Genomic DNA, 22,986 nt, shown 5'->3' with positions numbered 1-22,986 from the left:
TTCAGTGTGTCAGACTTGACATCAACCATTTTATCCCCTTTGCAAACCATGGATCACAGTTCTGACTATGATCATAAAAGTGCCAGAGTGTTTCTAGTTTCAAGGCAAAGTAATAGTCTAGCTAAGGCCCCCTGTATAGCAGAGTTTGGGGGGTAGGGATTGGGGGAAGAGCTACACTATGCTAAGCTACATGGCAGAAATCAAATCTACTTTGACTTTGGTCCTCAGCTGCAATTTAAATCTGAACATAGTAAATGCAGGCCATCAGCTGTGTTGTTGTTGTTTTATTACACTTACACGATTCCTTCAGGTTATGCAAGACAATAAGCATGGAAGCTATCTCATTTTATTCAGTAAAAGGAGGAAGGCTGGGAAGTAGATGGTGCTTCCTATTGCAGCCTGGCACGCTATCCACTCTGTCACTTTGAGGCTTCCAAACTTAGAGTTAGGGACATGGTAGTTGAGTCTTTCATTGAGATAAAGAACTTATGCTGCTTGATGAAGTCAGTCACTCAGCTAAATGAAGTTGAATAGGTGAGTGGCTTCTAGTCTATGACACTTCTTTTATTGCAGGTTTCTTGGCTACCAAATAATGCTGTTGACCTTAGCAAACCAATCACAGGAGAAAAAGTACTTGCATCCAATGCTTACATACTTGGCCCTCCTGGGCAGCCAGGGGATCAGGGTCCTCCAGGTAAGGCAATAAAATAGTTCTTATATTTAAAAATATCATAAAAATAAATTTGTATATATTGCATCTGTATCACTCCTCAGACAAGAACCCTGGATCAGGAGGAGACATCAATTTTTCTTAAGATATTGTTAGGGTCATTTAGTCAGGCTTGCTCCCATCTTATGAGCTGTCCAAGGTGCTGTAAAACTTCACTTCTCTCTTCTAACTGAAAACTATCCACTCCCAAGTTGTGCTATGTTTGCATGATTAGTAAACTTCAAGATTGGGAATGGCAGAAGTTAGAAATGGACTGGGAATTTTCCATGGAAATCTCAGCCTGGAAGACTTTTATACTTGCATTATTATTGCTTTGTATTTAGTTGAGCATTACATTATTATATAAATGGCTATATTTTTTTAATAGATAGCCCATTTACCCCAAATCTGGTGTTTCGGAATTGCAACCCCAGTTCATATTAATGTTATGTGTTTTGTGGTATAATGTGCAATCTATTCTTTTGCTAATGAATTATATTATGGATTGCTGATTTTATAACTCTCTCATGTTTATACTTTGTATTACACTAATGTTTTATTTATTAAATTTCTGTAGCCACCTATCTCTTAAAAAGTGACTTTGGACAGCATACAACAATCAATACTAAAAGCTGAATAACACATTAAAATAAGTACAATTACAAAAACAAAATTCTGCTATTTTTGTTTGCTTGTTTGTTTTTGCACTGTACCATGACACGTTGATTATGTGCCATCAGATCATTTTCGTCTCCCAGCACTCACATAGAAAGATTTGCTCAATGACAATCTATCCCTAACCTGGTGTTTCAGGTACTCACATAATGTGTCCAAAGTAGGACAATTTGAACCTGTTTGCTTGTACCTCAAGTAAGAATTCTGGGTTGATTTGTTGGATAATCCATTGGTTTGTGTTCTTGGTTGTCGGAGTATACTCAGGAGTCTTCTTCTGTCCTCTTTTTTTTTAAAGCCCAACTTTTGTTTCCATAGAGTGTCACAGGTTGCATGATCCTGATCTTTGCAAATACAGACACATCACATCATCAGAATAATGTTCCAAAGCCTTCATGGCTGCTCTACAAAATGCTGGTTTGCTGTGTATTACATCAGGGGTCCCCAACCCCACAGTCCATGGACCGGTACCAGGCTGCAGCATGCCAGCAACCAGTCCGCAGAAACAAGCAAAGCCCCGTCCATGGAATGCAGACAGTACACAAAACCACGCACTCTGAGGTCCTTGGAAAAACCTTTCTCCATGGAATCGGTCCCTGGTGCCCAAAAGGTTGAGGAACTCTTGTTCCTTTATTGTTGATCTTAAAAGGCAAAAGCTATTCACCACTTCAATATCTTCATTGTCAGCTGCAAGGCTGGCTGCTCTGTCTGTTGTCATTAGTTTGGTTGTCTTTATACTTAATACCTTATGCTTAATTTTGACTTAACAATTGCAAGAACTTACTATGGAAATTCTGGTCCCTATTGTGGTCCATAAGTCGAGTACTAACTGTGCTTGCTTTAGCTGGGCAGTTGGGTGAATATACAATACACTCTTGGCATACATTCCCAACATACTTTGTTCATCCTTCCCAGCCAAGCACCACAGTGTGGTAGCACATCAGGACCTGAAGGAGATTGTGACAAGTACATTCGGGGGGGGGGGGGTTAAATATGTAATATTTGCAATTATTTAGACATAAGGCTATCTGTCAACCAAACTTTGAATGTTAAGCTCACAATATAATGGTGTGAACGATGTCAATTTTGAACACAGCAACTATTGTCAGTGTCAAAGCAAAAAGCACTTGGTTTGTGCTAGTGGGTTTTGATCTGGAAAGCAAGATGTTAACATGTAAGCAATTTTGCCTCCAAGTTCATTTTCCACACTGGGAATTCAAAACATGCTTTTATGGGCCACCTCCCTGCCTTTTTTTTTTTAGTCTAAAGGAAGAATTTTCACAGCCAGACTGGCCTTTCTCTTCCATTTACAAATAGGTCTGTGGTGAGCATTCTGTGCCTGATGTCTGACAGTATCCTGGACAAGTAACTGCATTATTAGAATTTCACTTCTTTTTAATATAAGGATTGCATCCTGGATTTTTAATTCATCAAGTTACATAACAGTAGTTGAAACAGGTCCTGATTTTCTTGGCACCAAGAAAAAAGCTGTTTTCCTTCACTTGGCTTTTATAGCACTTCTGGAATACTTCTAATTGCTGTTGACTCCTCTTTTTTATTTACTTGTTAGGTTTTTTTCCCCCTTATGGTTGATTTATTTGTAATTTAAAAAAAAAACCTTGTCAACAGCCCTAAAAGCTACTTCCAATTCTTGACAGGAAAATCATAAACATCCTTTTTTAAGCAAAATTGTCCAATAAAACTACCAGCAGAATTAATTTGACTGCCTTGCTTCCATTCCAGGGGTTGCAGGTCCAAAGGGGAGCCCTGGATTCCCTGGATCCCCTGGTCCTCCAGGGGTGCCAGGCCCTAGAGGAGGCATGGGGCCGATGGGACCGTCTCCAGACCTCTCTCACATTAAACAAGGCAGAAGAGGACCTGTGGTCAGTATCATGTCTCCATTCTTCTCTCTGTGTATAATCTCTTGATCACATTGGATACCAAGTTTTTGAGGAATGCAATTTTACCTTCTAGGGTCCTCCAGGTGCACCAGGAAGAGATGGAGCAAAGGTCAGAAGTACAGTTTCTTGTCCTCTTTTTTTTCTTTTTCTCCTTTCTTCTTCCTTGTGAGAGGCCTTCTCTTTCATATAAAGGGTCATATTCAGTTTTCTTAAATTTTGGAAGGTGGAAAGGGAGAAAGTGAATAAAAAGGTAGGCTATTTTTATTCTATCTACTCCCACTTCCCATGCATTTCTGTTTCTTTATTTTCCAATATTTGTCCCAGTAATCTACTTAGAATTAACATACATAGATATTAACCCACAAACCTACAGAAAAGTTTCACTGGAATAGCAATTTGAAGCATCAAAAAAGTATTTTGATGCAGTAGTCCCTGTTTATTCATCTATGATTTATCATGTATTTCCTGTTGCATATCTTTTGCTGACTTTCAGAAAACCATTAAGAACTTGAATGTTTATGTATTGCACAACATACTGTCATTACTGTATTTGTCCTGTTTTGTTTTGTCTTCTTTAATGATGCTTTAGTCCACTGCACACTACTTTGAGTCATTTCAGTTAAGCAGTTCCACAAAGTGAATAAATAAATGTGTAATAATCTTTTAAGTTTTGAAGGGAGCTTCTTAGTGTAGGATGCAACTTGTTGATCTGAATGATTTCAGAATAAATGTTGTAGTTGTTCATGTTCTGCTTAGTGATAAATAAAATTAAGAGTGTGTAAGAAGTTTAAGTTTTTATTGCCTCGGATCACAACTTTGGTATGCTTAGAATACATCCGCTGCAATCAATAGGAAATTAAGTTAGTCATGACTAGTAAATCCCTTCAATTTCAGTGAGTCTCCTTTGGATATGAATGATTGTGAATCTAATGAATACATTTTTGTTCTCATGGTACATACTTAGAAAGTGCTGCACTTTAATAAGTAATCAAATATAAATTTTGCTATAAAAGTAATTCCTTCATATGGTTAAGAAAAACCAAACTAAAGGCTGCAATCTTGTATACGTGTTACTAAAAGTTAATCCCACCCAACTCTGTCTTCTAAATTGACATGCATAGGATCTTACAGTAGGCAGTTCTAAGTGTGTAAAGACAACTATTTGGAGTTTTGATTTTAGATCAACAAGATCTGGTTCAGTTTTACCACTTAACCAAAATTATGTTTGTTACAGGGTGAGAGAGGTGCACCAGGAGAAAAGGGTCCACCCGTAAGTATCACGTCCAAGTCTAATCTCAGTGCAAATATAATCTGTTTGTACATTAGCCAGGAAATCCTGTATCTAAACACCAAATGTTCTTCATTTTTTTAAAAAATAATCCATTTATAATATTGTAATAAAGCAGATATAGAAGGCTGTTCACTCATTCAATTTATACAGCTGCCCATCTGACATACATGACTCTGGATGGCTCACAAAATTAAAACCACAACAAAACGTAGTAACAAAATATAAATAACCATAAAACTATATTAAAACCAAATTAAAAACCATAAAAAATTATCCAAGGCATTTACAATCAATGTACCCATCCATACGTTGCAAACAGTACAACAATCACGCAAGTGTCATATCACAGCCAGATCCCCAGCCTGATGGTAAAACCAGGTTTTTAGCACTTTCCAGAACACAAGTTGGATTAGGGAAAATCTATGGAGATGATGTTCCAAAGATGATATCCTCTTATTGAGGTTACCTTATTAAATCTTTTGGGGGGGGGATGCATTTGTTTAAGTAACTAGCAAGACGGCCAAGATAATACAGCGATTAGAGTGATTAAATGGAAAAGTCTAGGTTGTAGTCCACTCTCGGTTGCAGAAGTGTACAGGATGGTTTTGAGCAAGTCTTTCTCTTGAGCCATGGTGGCACAATGGTTAGAATGCAGAGTTGCAGGCTAACTCTGCTCACACTACCATGAGTTCGATTCTTTTGATCGTAACTGGCTCAAGGATGACTCAGCCTTCCATCCTTCCAAGGTCAGTAAAATGAGGGTTTATTGGGGGCAGTATGCTGACTTTGTAAGCCACTTAGAGAGGGATGTAAAGCACTATGGAAGGGTATATAAGTCTATGTGCTGTACCTATTGCTCTTGCACTTCAACCAACCTCACAGGATTGTTGCTGTGGGGGAAAAGAAAAGAAAGCTATGTGTATAGCACCTTTCACTCATATGCATAGATAATATTTACAATCCCAGTGTATCTACATTTCATATTTTTAAAGTAGTCTTGCCCTTATTATTTACAACATTTTGATCACTGGAGAGGATGCAAGCCTTGGTTGAATGTTAGGTTCTCTACAGTTTTGGGCCAGTTAGCACTAAGGTTGTTTTATATGTGTACAGTTGTTGGAACTGTTGAGTAGACACTATTACTTACAAGTGAAATATATTATGCCTTTATATCTTCTGTACAAGAAAAATGCTTTGGTTGGATTTTTGTAAAATTTCTTCAATTTTATTTCAGAATGTAATAGACTGTCAAATATGTTAAACTGTATATAAGTGCTCCTCAGTTGTGGTTTCTTTGCAAGTGGGAAATTCCTTTAAAATAAAGAACATTTGGAGTTTGGATATCTCCTGGATAAATGTCAAGTATTTTAAAAAGCAAATGGCTAGCAGGCTTCTATTTTTAAAAAATATGAATGAGAATTCAGCATCCTCAAGTCATTGAGTGGGATGCAGGAAGATTATTATTTCCTTTCTCTTATAGGGAAAAAAGGGTATTGCAAGGGGAAAAAATGATAGACAGGATGGTCAGTTTTTGATTGCCTTAATTTCCTACTTACCCATCTTACAAGAACTTGCAAAGTGCTGAATACGAATTAAATTGCTCTCTGTTAAAGGAACTTTGCATTAACATGCTTACAGCAAAGGAATTCGGAAAACAATTTGATAAACCTATGGCATATCTAAAGCTGTAAAAAGTTATAATATTATTTAAGGATTTGGCACAACTGTGTAATGCCCAGAAAGTGTTTAAAATTTCAAAAATGTTACTCAAAACTTTACAAAAAGGATAAGAATTTAATGGAAAATGAATTAAAGCCTTTTCTTTCTTTCAACCAAATAAGCTACTGAGTCTTCCCGGTATGAAGAAATTTATATTATCGATAGTATGAAAAATGGTAAAATATCAAGGCTCCTTATAGGCTGATTTAAAACTACTTATACTTTTTTCCAAAACATGTCTGAATTTGATACACCATCAGGTTTTCATAATAATTCTTACATGGTAATCTGTTACCAAACCAGACAAAGATAAAACACGTGCTACTTGAAGTATACATTTATTAATTAATTAAATGTGTTTACCATTCAGTATGAACAATCTTCACAACAGAGCAATATTCATTCTCCATAAGGCATAAAAATCATCAAAGATTTATTTATTATTTATTTATTTATTAAATTTTTATACTGCCCTTCTCCCGAAGGACTCAGGGCAGTGTACAGGGCAATAAATATAAAAACGAAATACAAAAGTTAAAAAACAATTAAATATTGTGCCCGAATATAAAACAGTAATTAAAAGAGATATTAAAACCCCAACCCTAACCCATCAAACCAGGTCAGATTGCTCAAATAAATAAGTTTTTAGATCGCACCGGAAGGAACGAAGGTCGGGGGCCATCCGGAGCTCAACCGGCAAGCGGTTCCAAAGGTCTGGCGCGCCCACAGAGAACGCCCTCCCCCTAGGGGCCACCAATCGACATTCTTTGATCGGAGGCACCCTGAGGAGGCCCTCTCTGTGGGAGCGCACTGGACGGAGGGAAGTTGATGCCGGCCGCAGGTGTTGCCGTAGGTAATCCGGACCCATGCCATGTAGGGCTTTCTAAGTCATTACCAACACCTTGAATCTCACCCGGAGGGCAACCGGCAGCCAGTGCAGCTCGCGGAGCAAAGGTGTAACATGGGAGTATCGGGAGACTCCCAGCACAACTCGCGCGGCTGCATTCTGCACCAGTTGGAGCCTCCGAGTGGTCTTCAAGGGCAGCCCCATGTAGAGAGCATTACAGTAGTCCAGACGAGAGGTCACGAGCGCATGAGTGACTGTACGCAAGGCATCCTGGTCCAGATAGGGCCGCAACTGGCGCACCAGGCGGACCTGGGCAAGAGCCTGTTTAACAATGAAATCTTTAAAAAACTTTCTAAAATTCAGCCATGTGAAGATCAAGCTATTTTCAGGGGCAGCTTATTCTACAATGCTAAGGTCATCTTGAAGCAGATCTGCATTGTAGCCAATGCTCCCCTCATTTCACATGGGGGCAGGAAACTGAACAGGTCACCTCTTCAGTGATCTGACAAAATGGGCAGAATCAGAGATGGTCCATGAAGTAACCTGGCACTGCGCCATATTTTGAATTGACCAGCATTTTGAACTGAGCCCAGATACCCATCGGCAACTCTAAAATAGCTGTTATCCAACAGCCTGATAACCACATTTTGTACCACCTGTAGCTTCTGGGACAGGACCATCAGCAGCACATTGCAGAAATACTAAATTGTGGTGCTAAGGACAGAAGTCACTTTGCTGATGCCTCCCAGTAAAGCCTAAGCTGTGCACCAGCTGAAACTGGGCAAAAGCCGTCCTCACTGTGGCCTGTTTAAGTCTGTTTACGCAGAAACCTTAAATCCAAAAGAATTTTGCAGGCTGAAAAGGGGATTATCAAAACTATGAGCAGAGGCAGTTGTCCCTTTTTTTAAGGGAGAACAAAGCTTTTCTTGCTTGTCACACCCCTCTGCATTACATCACAAGAGCGCTTAAATAAAAAAAGATAAAACATCTTACCACTGGCCATAGAGAATATAAATAGACTTAATCTGAAAGTAGATCAGTTGCTGGAATTCTTGTTACCTAATCCTCCTTTCTATAGCACCTCATTAATATGAGGGTTTAGGTTGGTTTCTTGGATTATCAATTTCCTACTGAGATTTGGAGGAAGAGAAATAGTTGACCAGGAACCCCCCCCTCCCAGTTATGAAACTGCTCCTTCAGAAGCATGGCTCCACCTAGAGGCACACTTGAAACCTATCTTTCAGGCTGACCAATAAGTCTGTGAACAAACAGCAGCTTCATCTTAAAAGGGTTTAGTTAGTTTAAGCTGATTTCTCCCTTACCAGCCCTTGTTACCCTCCAAATGCCAACTTAGGACTTGCACAGCATGTCCGTCTCAGTTCAGCTCATTAACAAATACAGATATCAAAATATCCTGCGAAGTTGAAAGGATTCCAGCAAGCTTCATATGTCCTAATGAAACAGTGTCAGTTATGGACAGATTGAGATTATTAGAAAATTGTACAGCCTGAAGTGGTGCTCAGGTAGATCCATCTGTGAGCAATATCTGTTCCCTTTCCCCAGGAATTTTGAAAATGAATTATTATTCGTTCTTCTGCTCCATAAACAAGAAATCAGACTAACAGAATGCTGATCGAGACTCTTTCTGTTTGAGAGGGTTTGCTTTTTAGTGATTGATTTGCATTTTCAATTTTCAGCATATGCAATTAATAGTAAGATTTGTGGATTGAAACGTGCATGCATGGGGCCTACAGTGGTCGTGTTTGCAACCAGTATATTGGCATTTATGATAATTGACAGCACTGGAGTCCTTCCTTGGATGTTGTATAGATTGATGTAAACCATCTTTTTTGAAGTTAGTCAGTTGTAAAAATAAATCCATATGGTGAGATGGTTACAATGATGCTCAGAGGTACTGTACTAAGTGAAACGATTAAATAATAATAATATATTAATGTTGGAAAAAACAGAGCAGAGACTGTTGTGTGCCAGCCAGAGTAACTTTTGGTAAGATGGGAGGCTATGTAAGTTTCATTAATAAATAAAAGCAACTAGATTAAATTGACCCTAGTTAAGATGAGTGTTTGAGAAATTGCTTTTTTACTCTAGCATAGTTAATATGAAATAAGACGGTCTCTAAAAATTGCTTTGTTTCTGCTACTAGTCATGGTAGTCAAATGCCTGGGGCCTAGTTTATGGCTGGAGATAACTGGAATAGGGACGCGGTGGCTCAGTGGGTTAGGACGCATAACTTATCGATCAGAAGGTCGGCAGTTTGGTGGGTCAAATCCCGAGTGCCGCGTAACAGAGTGAGCGCCTGTTACTCGTCCCAGCTTCTGCCAACCTAGCAGTTCGGAAGCACGTAAAAATGCAAGTAGAGAAATAGGGACCACTACGGTGGGAAGGTAACAGTGTTCTGTGCACCTTTGGCATCTAGTCATGCCGGCCACATGACCACAGAGATGTCCTCGGACAAGCGCTGGCTCTTCGGCTTTGAAACGGAGATGAGCACTGGCCCCTAGAGTTGGAAACGACTAGCACACATGTGTGGGGGAACCTTTACCTTATAACTGGAATAGAAGCCAACCTATCTAAAAATATCCAGTTAAATAGATGTAGTGCCCGGTTCAATGAAAAGACAAGCAATGTCACTCTCTCCTTTGGAACTTTTTTAGGGGCCACCAGGTTCCTTTGACTTCTTGCTGTTGATGATGGCAGATATCAGGAATGATATTGCTGAGCTGCAAGAGAGGATCTTTGGACACAGGACTCATTCATCAGCAGAGGAGTTTCCACTACCTCAGGAATTTGCTAACTACCAGGATGTAGACATTGGATCTGGAGAGGACTATAAACAAAGGACAATACCAAAAGACACCAGAACATCTGAAGAAGGCAATCATTAAAAAAAGGACCTCTGCTTTGGAAAGAGTGAAAAGGGTTTGGGTTGTGATCCACAGGTCACTTAAGCCAGCTTATTTGCACGCACCCCAGTTTAGCAGTAGAAAAATCAATGGACAATAAGATCGTGTGTCAGGAGGGCTATTACATTTCTTTCCCTAAACATTATGGTCAAACAATGAGGCAAGGTAGGTTATTAATGATGCTATATCAAAGTCTTGTCTTGCAGTTTCTTCCTGTATCAGAGTTCTGGCTTCTTCTTTTTTTACCTCTCAGGGTGCTGGGGATTTTTTTTTTTTGAATTTATTGGGGTATTTTTGAGCTTGCTTTTATTACCTGCCCACACTTTCCAATCTGAAGAAGCCCTACAGGAGGATTAACACAGTGCCCTTTCGTTTGCATTTAATGAAAGTGTAGGAATCAGGAACTGGAGAGCTAACTGTACAGTGGGACACCCACCAGAAGAACAGGCCAAAGTTATCTTAGTCCAGAACCTTCTTACAATGATCAGTTGCCTCTCAAATGCCCACAAAGAAGAGACAGAAAAATGCCTCTTCTAACCAATCTTCCCCTGCAGAGATACTGGCCTCAAGGCAGTGGTGGGACTCAAATATGTGAACAACCGGTTCTCTGTGTGGATGCCACTTCCGGAAGTCCATTCTGGGCCTGGGCAACAAAAAATTAGCTACCGGTTCTGCCGAAGTGGTGTGAACCGGATGAATCCCACCACTGCCTCAAGCCAGAGATAACGTTGCATCTTCATCATGAATGGTCCTGTCCTCCATGAACTTATCTAATCCTCCTTCAAAGACATCCAAGTGAATGACTGTTACTCTTTCTTGTGGGAACAGACGTGTGAATTTTACAAGAATTTACTTATCAGAATTTCATTGGAAATTCTTTTTTCCTTGGAAGAAAAAAAATGGTTTTCATCAAACTGAATGAGAACTGATAGCAACAGAAAAGCAGGGGCTTCTTTCAGCGTAGCCTGAGTGATTAACACCCAGAGGAAGTTTTTGTAACTAGAATGTCCCACTACAAATGGCATATTTGAATGTTTTCTCTAGAACAGAATATGTTCTTTTATGCGGAAACCACTAAAACTGCTCTACTAGAAAGAAAACTTCTGTATGGGCTTTTCCCTTAGTATACAAGAATTGATTAGTTAGAAAACTCAATCATTCGATCCCTCTTTGGTGCTTGAGGCACTATAGCTAGTCCTCAACTTATGGCCATCATGGAGTCTGCCTATTGCGGTCATAAGTCATGAGGCTGTAAAGCAGATCACCCACATAACCGATCAGATTCTAATATATTTTTTTTTGCAATGGTCGTGAAGTGAACATATGGTTATATGCTGTGGGGCATTTCTGCCCCAAAACATAAGTAAACATTGGTTTTCAGCAAAAATGTTGTTAATCATGGTCATGTGACCACAGGACACTACGAAGAACCACAAATGTGGGTCAGCTGCCAAATGCCCAAAATACAATCATGTGACCATGGGGGAGGGGTCAGCTGTGTCACAATCAAGGTTGTCTGCATCATGCAATAGATCAGGGGTCTTCAAACGTGGCCCTTTTATGACCTGTGGACTTCAACTCCTAGAATTCCTCAGCCAGGCATGCTGGCTGAAGAATTCTGGGAGTTGAAGTCCACAAGTCATAAAAGGGCCAAGTTTGAAGACCCCTGCAATAGATTAACATCAGCACAATGGGATGATCTCACGTCTGCAATAGCAAATGTTCTGAAAGAGGCAGGATTGCTCCGAGTGCATCAGTGTAACTGTCCAGGTAAAGAAACCTGGATATTGGCTACAGTATTGTGGCTGAAACGGTTTGTAGATTGCACTGTTAAAAGTTGTACTCTATTTTAAACATGCACTGATAATGTATAAACTTATATAAATATTTTATTGTTCCAACACTTTTTCTTCTGTTTCAATTTGACTCTTCCTTCTTCACCAGAGACATTGTCTTAGCTGTATGCACCAGACGCAAAGTAAGATCTAAACTTATGCCTGCAAAATATCCTCAGTGTGGATAGTCTGAAGTGGTATTTTCAAACCTTACAACTTACAGATTGGTCATTCTGTGATTAATTCAGTGTTTCTTCTTGTAATGGTGCAGCAAGATGGGGTCCCTCCCAGTTGTCTCTGGTGACTTAATCATTGTGTCTCCTGCTAGTGGCACCTGACGAGAGTAAGTCTTTAACTGGAGCCTCTCTGTCCACCCCTGCTTCCTACTGGCAGGTCTGTTGTAAGGAAGAATTCAACAGTATAATAATGAACCAATTGAATTAGACGTCTGGAATTTTAATGGAAAACTAATGGGAAGATGATATAAAGCCCGAAGTAGAATGGAAACTTTATATGTATATGAAATCAAGCCTTCTTGGTTGCCATAGCCGTTAAACATATGCTCTGTTTAAATCATGCCATTGCTATTTTATTAATGCCAATTTAATCAACTATTTTGTAACACTGTAATGAGACAATCACAGGTATATTTTTGTTCTCTCTTTTTAAGCTGTAGCTTAACATATTTGCAATAAACCGGTGATTGGGTAGAAAATGCTTTTTTAAAACCACCGTCCCAAGGATGCTATGCAATGCTAAGGTCAAATTCCATCGAAAATAATTGGAAATGATTTTGCTTCCCCAAAAGAAGAGGGAACCCCTCAACATTTCTGCCAATGGAGAAGCCCTGAGTATTTACAGAAAACTCTATGGTTTAGATGCTTTGTTGGAAGGATGTCTTAATTAATACAGTAGTACAAACTGATAAGGCATGGAGCGTAGGAAATCCTGACAAACTTTTTCAGCTCCGTTGGCATGCCCTGAAATCAGACACCGGTCCTTTTTTTCAGGAGACCACATTTTTAAAAGTCAAAGGGATACTAAACGGTATCCCCTTTCCACTTTGCACTTTGATTGGAAGGACATCAATAATGCTTGGAGTACACAGTTCCTCTGTTACAAGCTTTTCCTTTCGTAGGACTGCTCTGTAAATATTATTGTTATCGTTCAAAACTGGTAATTATGTGGAAGGGTTCACCCCAAGATATGGCTAAAATCTAAAACTTTTGTCCAGATTCCCTGAGTTCATAGGCACCTCCTGCCCAATTCAGGTCAATACAGGTAGTCCTTGACTTATGATCACAATGGGAACCAGAACTTCCATTGCTAAGCAAAGTGGTGGTTAAATGAGTCACATCTCATTTTATGACCTTTTTGCCACAAATCAAGCTTCCCCTATTGAGTTTGCTTGTCGGAAGCCGGTTGGGAAGGTCATAAGTGGCAATCACAAGAGCCTGGGATGCAGCAACCATTATAAATACATGCCGGTTGCCAAGTGCCTGAATTTTGATCGCATGACCATGGGGATGGTTGTAAGTGTGAGGACTGGTTGTAAGTTATTTTTTTCAATGCTGCTATAGCTTTGAACGGTCGCTAAGCAAATAGGACGTATAAGTCAAGGACTACCTGTAGGATTACAGCCTCAAGGTTTACATAGGGTCAGTTTCCCACAATAAAACAAAATCTAGTATTTCTCCAAGTACAAACTTTAAATCTTTTTTTGCTTGGTATTTTGTTATATGGCACAGAATACAAACATGAATAAGAAGAAGCAGAAACTTAAGTATAACTTTACTGATTAATCAGTTGACCATTTCAAAGCAATGGGCATCTGCCACAAGTAAGTAGTAGTGAAAGAAGAGGAATAGTTTCCATTTGAATAATCTCTTCAGATTTTAAGGCGATCTCTGCCTATAATCTGATGACTAAATTCTCCCACAGAATCCTCATGTAAATGAATGAATGAATGAATGATGCTAGGACAAAACAAATGAATTATACCATAAATTTCTAGGATTATATGCTATCATTTTTCAGATGATGTTTTATAGCAAACAGACCAAAGGAACCAAGTATTGTGTCTTTGTGCACAGGTAGAAACATATGTAGTACATTATTATTTATACTAATTATATGAAGTACTAAAAATGTATAAAACTGTAATTATGCAGTATATTTGCAAATAAAGAGGGATATTTTTTTAATGGTGGTGTTGACTCTTGTTATCTTTTTTTCTGGCTTCTTTTTACAATGCCTTTTAAAGAGACAGTGGCTTCACTGGACAGCAGAGAGGTCAAAGGGCTAATAAATCTATCTCTTTGAATGAAGGGATATCATTTTCCTTAGATTCAAACACAGAGATTTACATTTGCCTTGGATAACAGCCAAAAACAACAGGAAGACTTAACCATTTTCTCTGAGGGAACCCACCATCACCATCCATCATTATTCCAGATAAAGTTCAGGTAGAGTGGTAAAATTTATTTTCAACATTGCCTGATGCAAGCCATGCATCTAAAAAGGGTGTTGTGCCTGTGCTTCAGTTAATTTTTTTTTAATCCTGCCTTTCTTGGTGGTGAACATATCTAAGCTCCTCCCTCCTCCATTTTCCCCAATACAGCCCTGTGCAGTGAGTTGGGTTGAGACAGTGACTGGACCAAAGTCATTCAGACATCTTTGATGCCTAAGGCAGGAGGAGTAGAAATCACAAGTCTCCTGGGTTCTATTCTGAGACCTTAACTAAACTAGAGCAAATGGACTGTAATCATTCACTCACTCACTCACCTACCCACCCACCAGGATTTAAATGCCATTCCAGTCCAACAGGACTCAAACAATCAGAACAAACTAAAGAGGTTCAAATTATCAACCAGTTCTGTACAGGTCAACACAAACCCAAATACAACCAAAGATGACTGGTAGCTGGAGTCACATGTCTTCTCATACCTGCAGTCTTCATCATGCTGAGATTGTATCTGAACCAATTACTCTCCATCTCCCCGCAGCAGCCCCAGCAGCCTTTGGGTGCTGGAATAGGATCTCTACACATCTACTCTTTGACCCTGTATACAGATGCCTCTGTGCTAATGAATTACCTCTCCCAGTGACTTCCTACATAGTACATAGATATCAAGAGGGGCAAGTGTTTTGAGTCATGCAGCATACACGTACCATGGCCTTAGAGCATGACCACTTCATCTCACCAATGCTAACTGGAACTTTTTCAGGCAATAGAAGAACCTTTGTGAAACAGTGCATCCCACTTCTAAGCCTCAGAGGCAGTCAAACAGGATACTAATGGAATCAAAAGCCATTGAGAGATCCAGGAGGACCAAAAGAGTTGCATGCCCGATTGACTACCATGATAGAATCAGTCAGTCACAAATCTCCACACATGTAATAGAAGGAAATCTGTCAAGAATGCTTCTCACCAGTCTTTCTAACTCTTATCATTTATTTATTTATTTATTTATTTATTTGGTTTATATACCGCCCTACTCCCAAAGGACTCAGGGCGGTTTACAAGGCAAAATTTAAAAACAATACAATATAAAATTAAAATAAAATAAAATTAAGTCTAGCCGCAAAAAAAAATTAAAATCACAATTTAAAAACATTAAACCCCTCAGTCCAGACCAGATAGCTCAAAGAGCCAGGTTTTTAGGTCCCGGGGAAATGAACGAAGGTCGGGGGCAGTCCGGAGTTCCGTTGGCAGTTGATTCCATAGGGCAGGCGCGCCCACAGAGAACGCCCTCCCCCTGGGGATCGCCTGTCGGCAATCCTTGACCGGCAGTACCCTGAGGAGGCCCTCCCTGTGGGAGCGCACAGGACGATGGGAAATTGACGCTGGCAGCAGGTGCTCCCTCAGATAATCTGGGCCCATGCCATTTAGGGCTTTATAGGTCATCACCAGCACCTTGAATCTCACCCGGAGGGCAACTGGAAGCCAATGCAGCTCGCGGAGAAGAGGTGTTACATGAGAGTATCGGGAGACTCCCATCATGAGAGTTCATCACCTCCTTAGATTTGATTCTCTCCCCTCCCTCTCATCATAGTATATAGCCACTTGTCATATGTTGTATATAGGCGCATTATGGGGTCAGAAGCCTTTTTTGAAATAAAGAAAATTTTATATAAGAAGAAAACTTAAAGGAAAGCCGGATTTCATGTTGGTCATCTTCTGTTACGGATTATAGGATTTTCTAAGTCCATGAAAGAGAATGCAGGGCTTCAACAAATATCAAGACCGTGCTATATGATATTATCACTCTACATTTGCCCTAATCAAACCGCATCTGGATTATGTGTAATTCTGGTGGGCCTCAATACAAAAAGGATATTGAGGAGCTGAAAAGTGCAGAGAAAAGTGACATGGATGATAACAGGCTTGGAGGCTAAATCCTATGAAAGAAGTTAAAGGAACTTGATATGTTTAGCCTCAATAAGAGAAGGCTAAGGGGAGACATGAAAACAGTCTTCCAATGCAAGATTTATTTTCCATAGCAGTCAAGGATGAGATAAGACCCAATGGGAGGAAGCTTAACAAAAATTTAAACTTGAAATAAAGAGAAATTTCCTGATGGAGCTATTAAGCAGCAAAATAGCCTGTCTCCTAAGATGTGTGTATTCTGTCACAGGAGATTTTCAGTATGAGATTAGACAGTTCTTTGTCTGGGATGATATGAAGATTCTTGCTCTAGGCAGGAGGTTGGATAGGAAGACCTCCAAAATCTCTTCCACTCTATGATTCTATGAAATGCAATCCAACTGCATCTAATGGAAACCAACTAATTTCCCATTGGGGAACATGCAGTATATGATTTCTAAACTTTTTAAAAATGTGTCAAAGAAAAGTGGCCAATACCTAGATGTATTGTAATTTTAGGACTGAGAATGTGCCCAACTTTTATGTTGATCTTTCTTTGGTGATAAATCTGATGAGGATTAAATGATAGATATGATTTCCACCAGAAGCTGTGCAAATAAGGATCCCCATGTAGCTTTTGTTCCACATCCACTGTGCTACTGGATCCATGTTGTTAAACTTTAATAGCTTCTTGCTTGGGGTAAACCAAAACACAAGTCCTCAAAGAATTTTGCTTAGGTTCCCTGCCTGGGTGATGAATACACTCCATCACATTGAGTTAAAGGCATTCTAGATGTTTGTTCTTGACTACTTGAATATTTAGTATTTATTGTAAATCGGTCTCATTCATGGACCTGTATTGCATCTGGTTTTCTTTCACTTGATAGTTGTGACTGTTTTCTTTGAACTTAAAAGAGAAAGGGGATGTCTGATTCAAATAAAAAATGCTGCTTATTTCAGGCAAATTCTCGCTTGCAGTCACTTCAGCCAAGAATACGCTGAGTGGCCTCAAACAAATGATTTCTCAATAGAGCCTTTTATGCATCTGTTGTTTTTATCTGCTTTATGTGACATTAGCATTAAAAACAACTGCAGTATTATAAGTAGCAGGCATCCCAAACTCTTTAGATGTGTTTGATTAAGACCTTGTTCTGGTGCCATTTGCAGAAGAAATTGGCATTTTTAATCCTCATGGACTTTATTATGTTTATACACCAGTGAAGCACTTAGCAAATGTTCTAAGGTACTTCCATTTCGTCACAAGCTGAAAGGATTAAAACAAGCAAACATGTTTTTCAGACTAAACCCTCCATGAGTTTTTGCTTCATCCTATAATCCATTGAAATTATCCCCAGGAAAGTGTCTGTTCCAAAAACATCAGTTTTGCCAATTTGCTGATGATAAACCCAGATTCATAGTATAGATAGTCCTTAACTTATGACCATTCATTTAAAAAACGGTCAAGCACCAGGGAAATCAGAAGATCCAGGCAGTTCAAATGGGCATAAAGATTTATGGCAAGCTTAAGCTCTCTACAAGGATCTGAACTACTAAGGTCAAAGCAATTTGGCAGTAGATAAGGAATGCAAGTAGAGCTAGACTTAGGTATTTTGTGGGTGTGAAGGGACTCATGACTAATGATGCATTTGATTCCTCCCTCAGGCTCAACTCGGTCATCTTCTACAAAAACTGTTCCAAGTTATAACGGTGCTGAAAAGAGTGGCTTACAACTGGTCCTTGCTTTTATGGCCATCGCAGCATCCCCATGGTCATATGTTCAAAATTCAGGCCCTTGGCAACTAGGATATATTGAGGATTGTCACAGTGTCCCAGGGTCACATGATTGCCATTTACAATCTTCCTAGGGGCCGTCCAACAAGAAACGTCCATCAGGGAAGCCAGATTTGCTTAACAACCATGTGATTCAGTTAATGACTGAAAAAAACATCATAAAACCAGGCACAATTAAGTTAAAAACTGTAAGTCAAGGACTACCGGTAGTCACCAGGCAGTCTGGGGTTTGCTAATGCTAAGAGGAACGACAGAGAACTGTTTGGCTTGCCTGTTTACTCATAACCATAACTCTCTGTCGCTTCTTGGGAAACCATTTTGGATAAGTCGCTTTCAGAAAATTCCACCCTCATTCTGGAAAGGTAGAGTACAACATTTGTGTTTTCATTTAGAGCGAGACAATGCTGTGCCACAGAATGCAATCTGCACATGCTTTCCAAGTCCCCTTACAGAACCGCATGTGTTGGTGATTTTCCTTTTGAAAGCAGTGCTGATGTTGCAGCCGCTGGATTAGATCTAGGGCTGTTCAAAAAGTAAATAGCTGGGAAGCATTTCAGAAAGAAAATAGCTTCTTCTTCAAGCTCTCCAAGTTATGTGCAAACTCTTTGCAGATTTCTGTCACCTCTCATTAACTTTTAGACCCTTTGAGACTTCTTCTTTTGGTCCAGAGATTGCAGCCAAATGTTTGATTTTAGAAGTTGCTAGCAATACACGCCCTAAGCCAGATTTTATCATCATAAGTCAGCTCCCGGCCTCTCTCCCCAACTTCTTCTCAACCAGGTGCTTTCTTTATCAATCCACTATGGCCCACCTTGTAGTAATGGTTCCCAGGGTCTAGATACATGTTGTATTTTATTGATTTATTGAGCTGTTTATCACTTGCCATTTGGCAAAGATTCTCTGCCTAAGATACAAATAAAAGCAAACAAAAACAAGAGCGGTGGCTCAGTGGCTTAATGACAATGAAGATGTTCTCTGCGGTTCGAGTCCTAGAATTGCATGCCGGGGTGAGTTCCTGTCACTCAACTCAGCTTCTGTCCACCTAACAGTTCGAAAGCATGTTCTATGCAAGTAGATAAATAGGTACCACTTTGGTGAGGAGACGAGTTGGTGCTCCATGCAGGCAGTCAGATTCCTGCCACCTACGAACCTTCCTGGCTACAATGCCTGTTTGCAAAGTGGTTCTGGGGAGTTGGGGGGGGCTGGGATGACACTGCAGAAGAGCTGCTTGCTCTTCTTTCTGTTTCAAAGCCAGTTTGCCCTCCTGTGGTACATTCTGGGAAGCGTGCAAGCTTTTCCTACCATAGAGCTGGTACCTTGCCAGCCAAACTAGTACTCTGCAATAGCAACATAGTCTCCTGGCTACTGTAACAATGCCATTTGTTGTTGTTAGCTATGAAGTCACGTCCGACCCATCACAACCCCATGGACAACGTTCCTCCAGGCCTTCCTGTCCTCTACCATCTTCTGGAGTCCATTTAAGCTCACGCCTACTGCTTCAGTGACTCCATCCAGCCACTTCATTCTCTGTCGTCCCCTTCTTCTCTTGCCCTCAATCTTTCCCAGCATTAGGCTCTTCTCCAGTGAGTCCTTCCTTCTCGTTAGGTGGCCAAAGTATTTGAGTTTCAACTTCAGGATCTGGCCTTCTAAAAAGCAGTCAGGGTTGATCTCCTCTAGGACTGACTGGTTTGATCACCTTGCAGTCCAAGGGACGCGCAGGAGTCTTCTCCAGCAGTATAGTTCAAAGGCCTCAATTCTTTGGCACTCAGCCTTTCTTATGGTCCAACTTTCACAGCCATACATTGCAACTGGGAAGACCATAGCCTTGACTATACGCACTTTTGTTGACAGGGTGATTTCTCTGCATCATCATCATCATCATCATCATAATATAAAAACAAAAACAATGCCATACACTAATAACAGCCCATCCTACCTACTAATAATAATAATAACAGCCCATCCTACCTCACAAGATTGTTATTGTGAGGCGGGACGACTGCTCATGCTACCTTGAACTCCTGTAGGAAACACTGGATATAATTCTAACAAAGAAATAAGTGAACAAAGATATTTTATTTTTTATTTATTTATTTTTTATTTTAATTCCACTTATATCCCGCCCTTCTCCGAAGACTCAGGGCGGCTTACAAGCTTAGCAGTAGCCTTCATTCTATGTATATGCCTGCTTATTAGGGCTTTCACACACACCCCAAGCGGCATTAAATGTATATATAAATGTACATGTCCTGAAAAAGCTAGTTCCCCTTAGGAGGTGTTCCCATCAACTTGTGTTGATATCTGCAAATGGTGGCAGCTGTAGAATGCCATTGCCTGTCTATCCTGGAGCATCTTTGTGTTCTCAAGAAAAATTCAGAAAACCTAAATGTTCTAATCTGATTCACAGGATGTGTTTTTAGAGTGATGGAATGTTAATCTGGAAAAGAAGGTGGAACATTCATTAAAAGAAGGGAAAAAGGTGAGTAATATCTTGGATTAGTCTTTATTCTCTCATAACATTCTCCTCTGCTGCCAATATATATTAAAGAGAAAAGAAACAATCTTTCAGAGGATACAAAAAATTCCAAGTTTCCCAGATCGCACAAATAAAACATCCATAGGGTGCACAAACTGAAAAGGCTAGTGGGAAACACAAAAGTATGTGAAAGTAATAACTGGAAATTAAAGACATATGTGATAATTAATTAAAGTACTATGTCACTTAAGAAAAATCTCCATATTCTTTCTTTCTTAACACAGACATATCAAAAGGTTCAGATTCATTCACCCAAAGCAATGTCATCTCATAAATTGGTTCTGCTAAAAGGCACTTGAGGAAACAGTGTTCTAAAAAAAACCATAAATATAAAAGGAAATACGAAATTAGTAAAGTGCAATAAAAATTGCTCAAATTGTCCAGATACATTATGTGATGACTCAGCTCTCTGGAAAAGGTTCCAATGCTGGAAAAAGTGGAAGGAAAGAGAAGAGGATGATCACCAACAATGTGAATAGACACAGCTAAGTGGTGATGGGTTAGAAGACCTGAAGGACGAGGTTAGGGATAGATCACCATGGAGAAAATTATCTATGCAGTTGCTAAGAGCTGAAATCGATTTGATGGCACATAATCAATCAAGCATAAAAAAATCATTCAGATTCCTTGGATCTGAGATCCCGAATGCTAATATTATCAGAGAAAAACTTCTCAATCCATAATTAAATTCTGCATGTTTTTAAATATTTCTATCGTGCACACCCTTGGCTTCCTTTGCTTCAAGCTGAAAACCCCCCTAGCTGCTGTACCCTTTTTCCAGAGGGGAGTTGATGTTGGACTGACCTTCTCAAAAGCTTTTCCAACTCTTTGGTATACTTTGGTTTGCAAAACTGCATGGTGCCCCATAGATCAGGGATTTTCAAACTTGGTAACTTTAAAATTTGTGGACTTCAACTCACATGCTGACTGAGGAATTCTGGGAGTTAAAATCCATAAGTCTTAAATTTGCCAAGTTTGTAAATCGGCCAAAGACAGCCTCTCTATCAAGTAATATAAAACCATTATTTTACTGGACATTCTACTTCAATTTCCAAAAAATGCATAGAAAATGCAGCCCTCTCAGGACAATGGCTGCTATGGACATTTTCTTTCTCAGACACAGAGATCAGCAGAAGCAATCCATAAAAATGTGGCTATTGAGAAGTTTATCAATATCTGAAATGAATATCCTCTCAGCATTTGCCATGGTCTTTTTCTGCTTGGTTCTCTCCAGATAAATTGGGGCTACAGCTGTCAAAATTCTCAGCCACACAGCATCTTAAATTCTAATTGAATAAAGATTCAATGAGACATTTTTAAATATCTTAAAATGTTGAATGAATTGGAATTCAAAACTGGCCATTCTGATTGCTTACAGAGCCACTTGCTTTGAAAAAAGCTGAGACAAGATGTATATTCCAAATAGGGGGGAGGGAAATCTCCCCTTCTGATTCTTTGGGGGTGGGAAATAAGATGCCTCGTCTCCCATTAAATGCCGCCTTCTCTTTTATGCCCATTTGGTTCCCACGGAGTTTCATTGTCAGAGATATCCAAGAATTGCCTGCTGCCTGCACGCTTGTATCCAAATATTTGCACTGCTTAGAGATGAATTGCTCATTCAGCTAAATGCTCAATTGTGCCAGCACCCTTTTCATTCAAGAGAATAGGCGGGCCAGGTAGCCACAGGAGAGCTGGGAAAGACTTGCTCAACACATGGAGCATAGTCCCAAAATCAGGCCTTTTCCCCCAACTCAAAAACAACATCAGCGCATGTAAACAGCTGGGTTGAGGGCATTACTGCCATTCCCCACTCTGGTCGCATGCTGCCCTTAGCCTAGATCAGTGGCTCCCAACCTTTTCTATACCCCGCACCCCTAGAATGCTTCCGATATATTCTCGCACCCCTTACAAAAGTTTGAAATAACAGCAGTGAATTATGCATACACACTATAATTTTGAAAACCCAAGTTTTTGCACCCCGGTTGGGAACCCCTGGCCGACATGCTATGTGAAGGATGCACCCTACTCAGATCCTTCTCACTGAACACAGGCTGGGGGACAAGGAAGAAACAAGTTTGTTTCCTGTTTTTCTGAATCAGTGTATTTACTTTGCCACAAAGCAGAGGGAGTCAAGCTATTCTCCAAAGCGCCTGAAGGCAGGACAAGAAGCAATGGATGAAAACTAGTCAAGGAGAGAAGCAACCTAGAACTAAGGAGAAACTTCCTGACAGACCAATTAACCAGTGGAACAACCGGCCTCCAGAAGCTGTGAATGCTCCAACACTGGAAGTCTTTAACAAGAGATTGGGACATTTCATTGTCTGAAATGGTAAAGGGTTTCCTGACTGAGCAGGGGGGTGGACTAGGTGACCTCCAAGGTCCCTTCCAACATAAT

At 39.9% G+C, this 22,986-nt stretch overlaps 1 protein-coding gene across 2 annotated transcripts in view; it reads left to right on the top strand.

Moving 5' to 3' along the window:
- CCBE1 (collagen and calcium binding EGF domains 1) overlaps positions 1–14,086 on the top strand; it is a 173,721-nt gene extending 159,635 nt beyond the window's left edge. For both annotated transcript variants that reach the window (XM_081319338.1, XM_081319337.1), the window contains exons 7-11: positions 574–694; positions 3,125–3,264; positions 3,356–3,391; positions 4,517–4,552; positions 9,815–14,086. In XM_081319338.1, coding sequence (XP_081175464.1) covers positions 574–694; positions 3,125–3,264; positions 3,356–3,391; positions 4,517–4,552; positions 9,815–10,045 — 564 coding nt within the window. In that variant the 3' untranslated portion in view covers positions 10,046–14,086. The remainder of the gene's footprint in view (positions 1–573; positions 695–3,124; positions 3,265–3,355; positions 3,392–4,516; positions 4,553–9,814) is intronic.
- The last annotated feature ends 8,900 nt before the right edge of the window (positions 14,087–22,986 follow it).

The sequence above is a fragment of the Vipera berus genome (genome assembly GCF_964194415.1).
Source record: "Vipera berus genome assembly, chromosome: 2".
NCBI classification, from domain to species: Eukaryota; Metazoa; Chordata; class Lepidosauria; order Squamata; family Viperidae; genus Vipera; species Vipera berus.
Note: the sequence above shows the minus strand (reverse complement) of the source record. Positions and strands in the feature narration are given on the sequence as shown.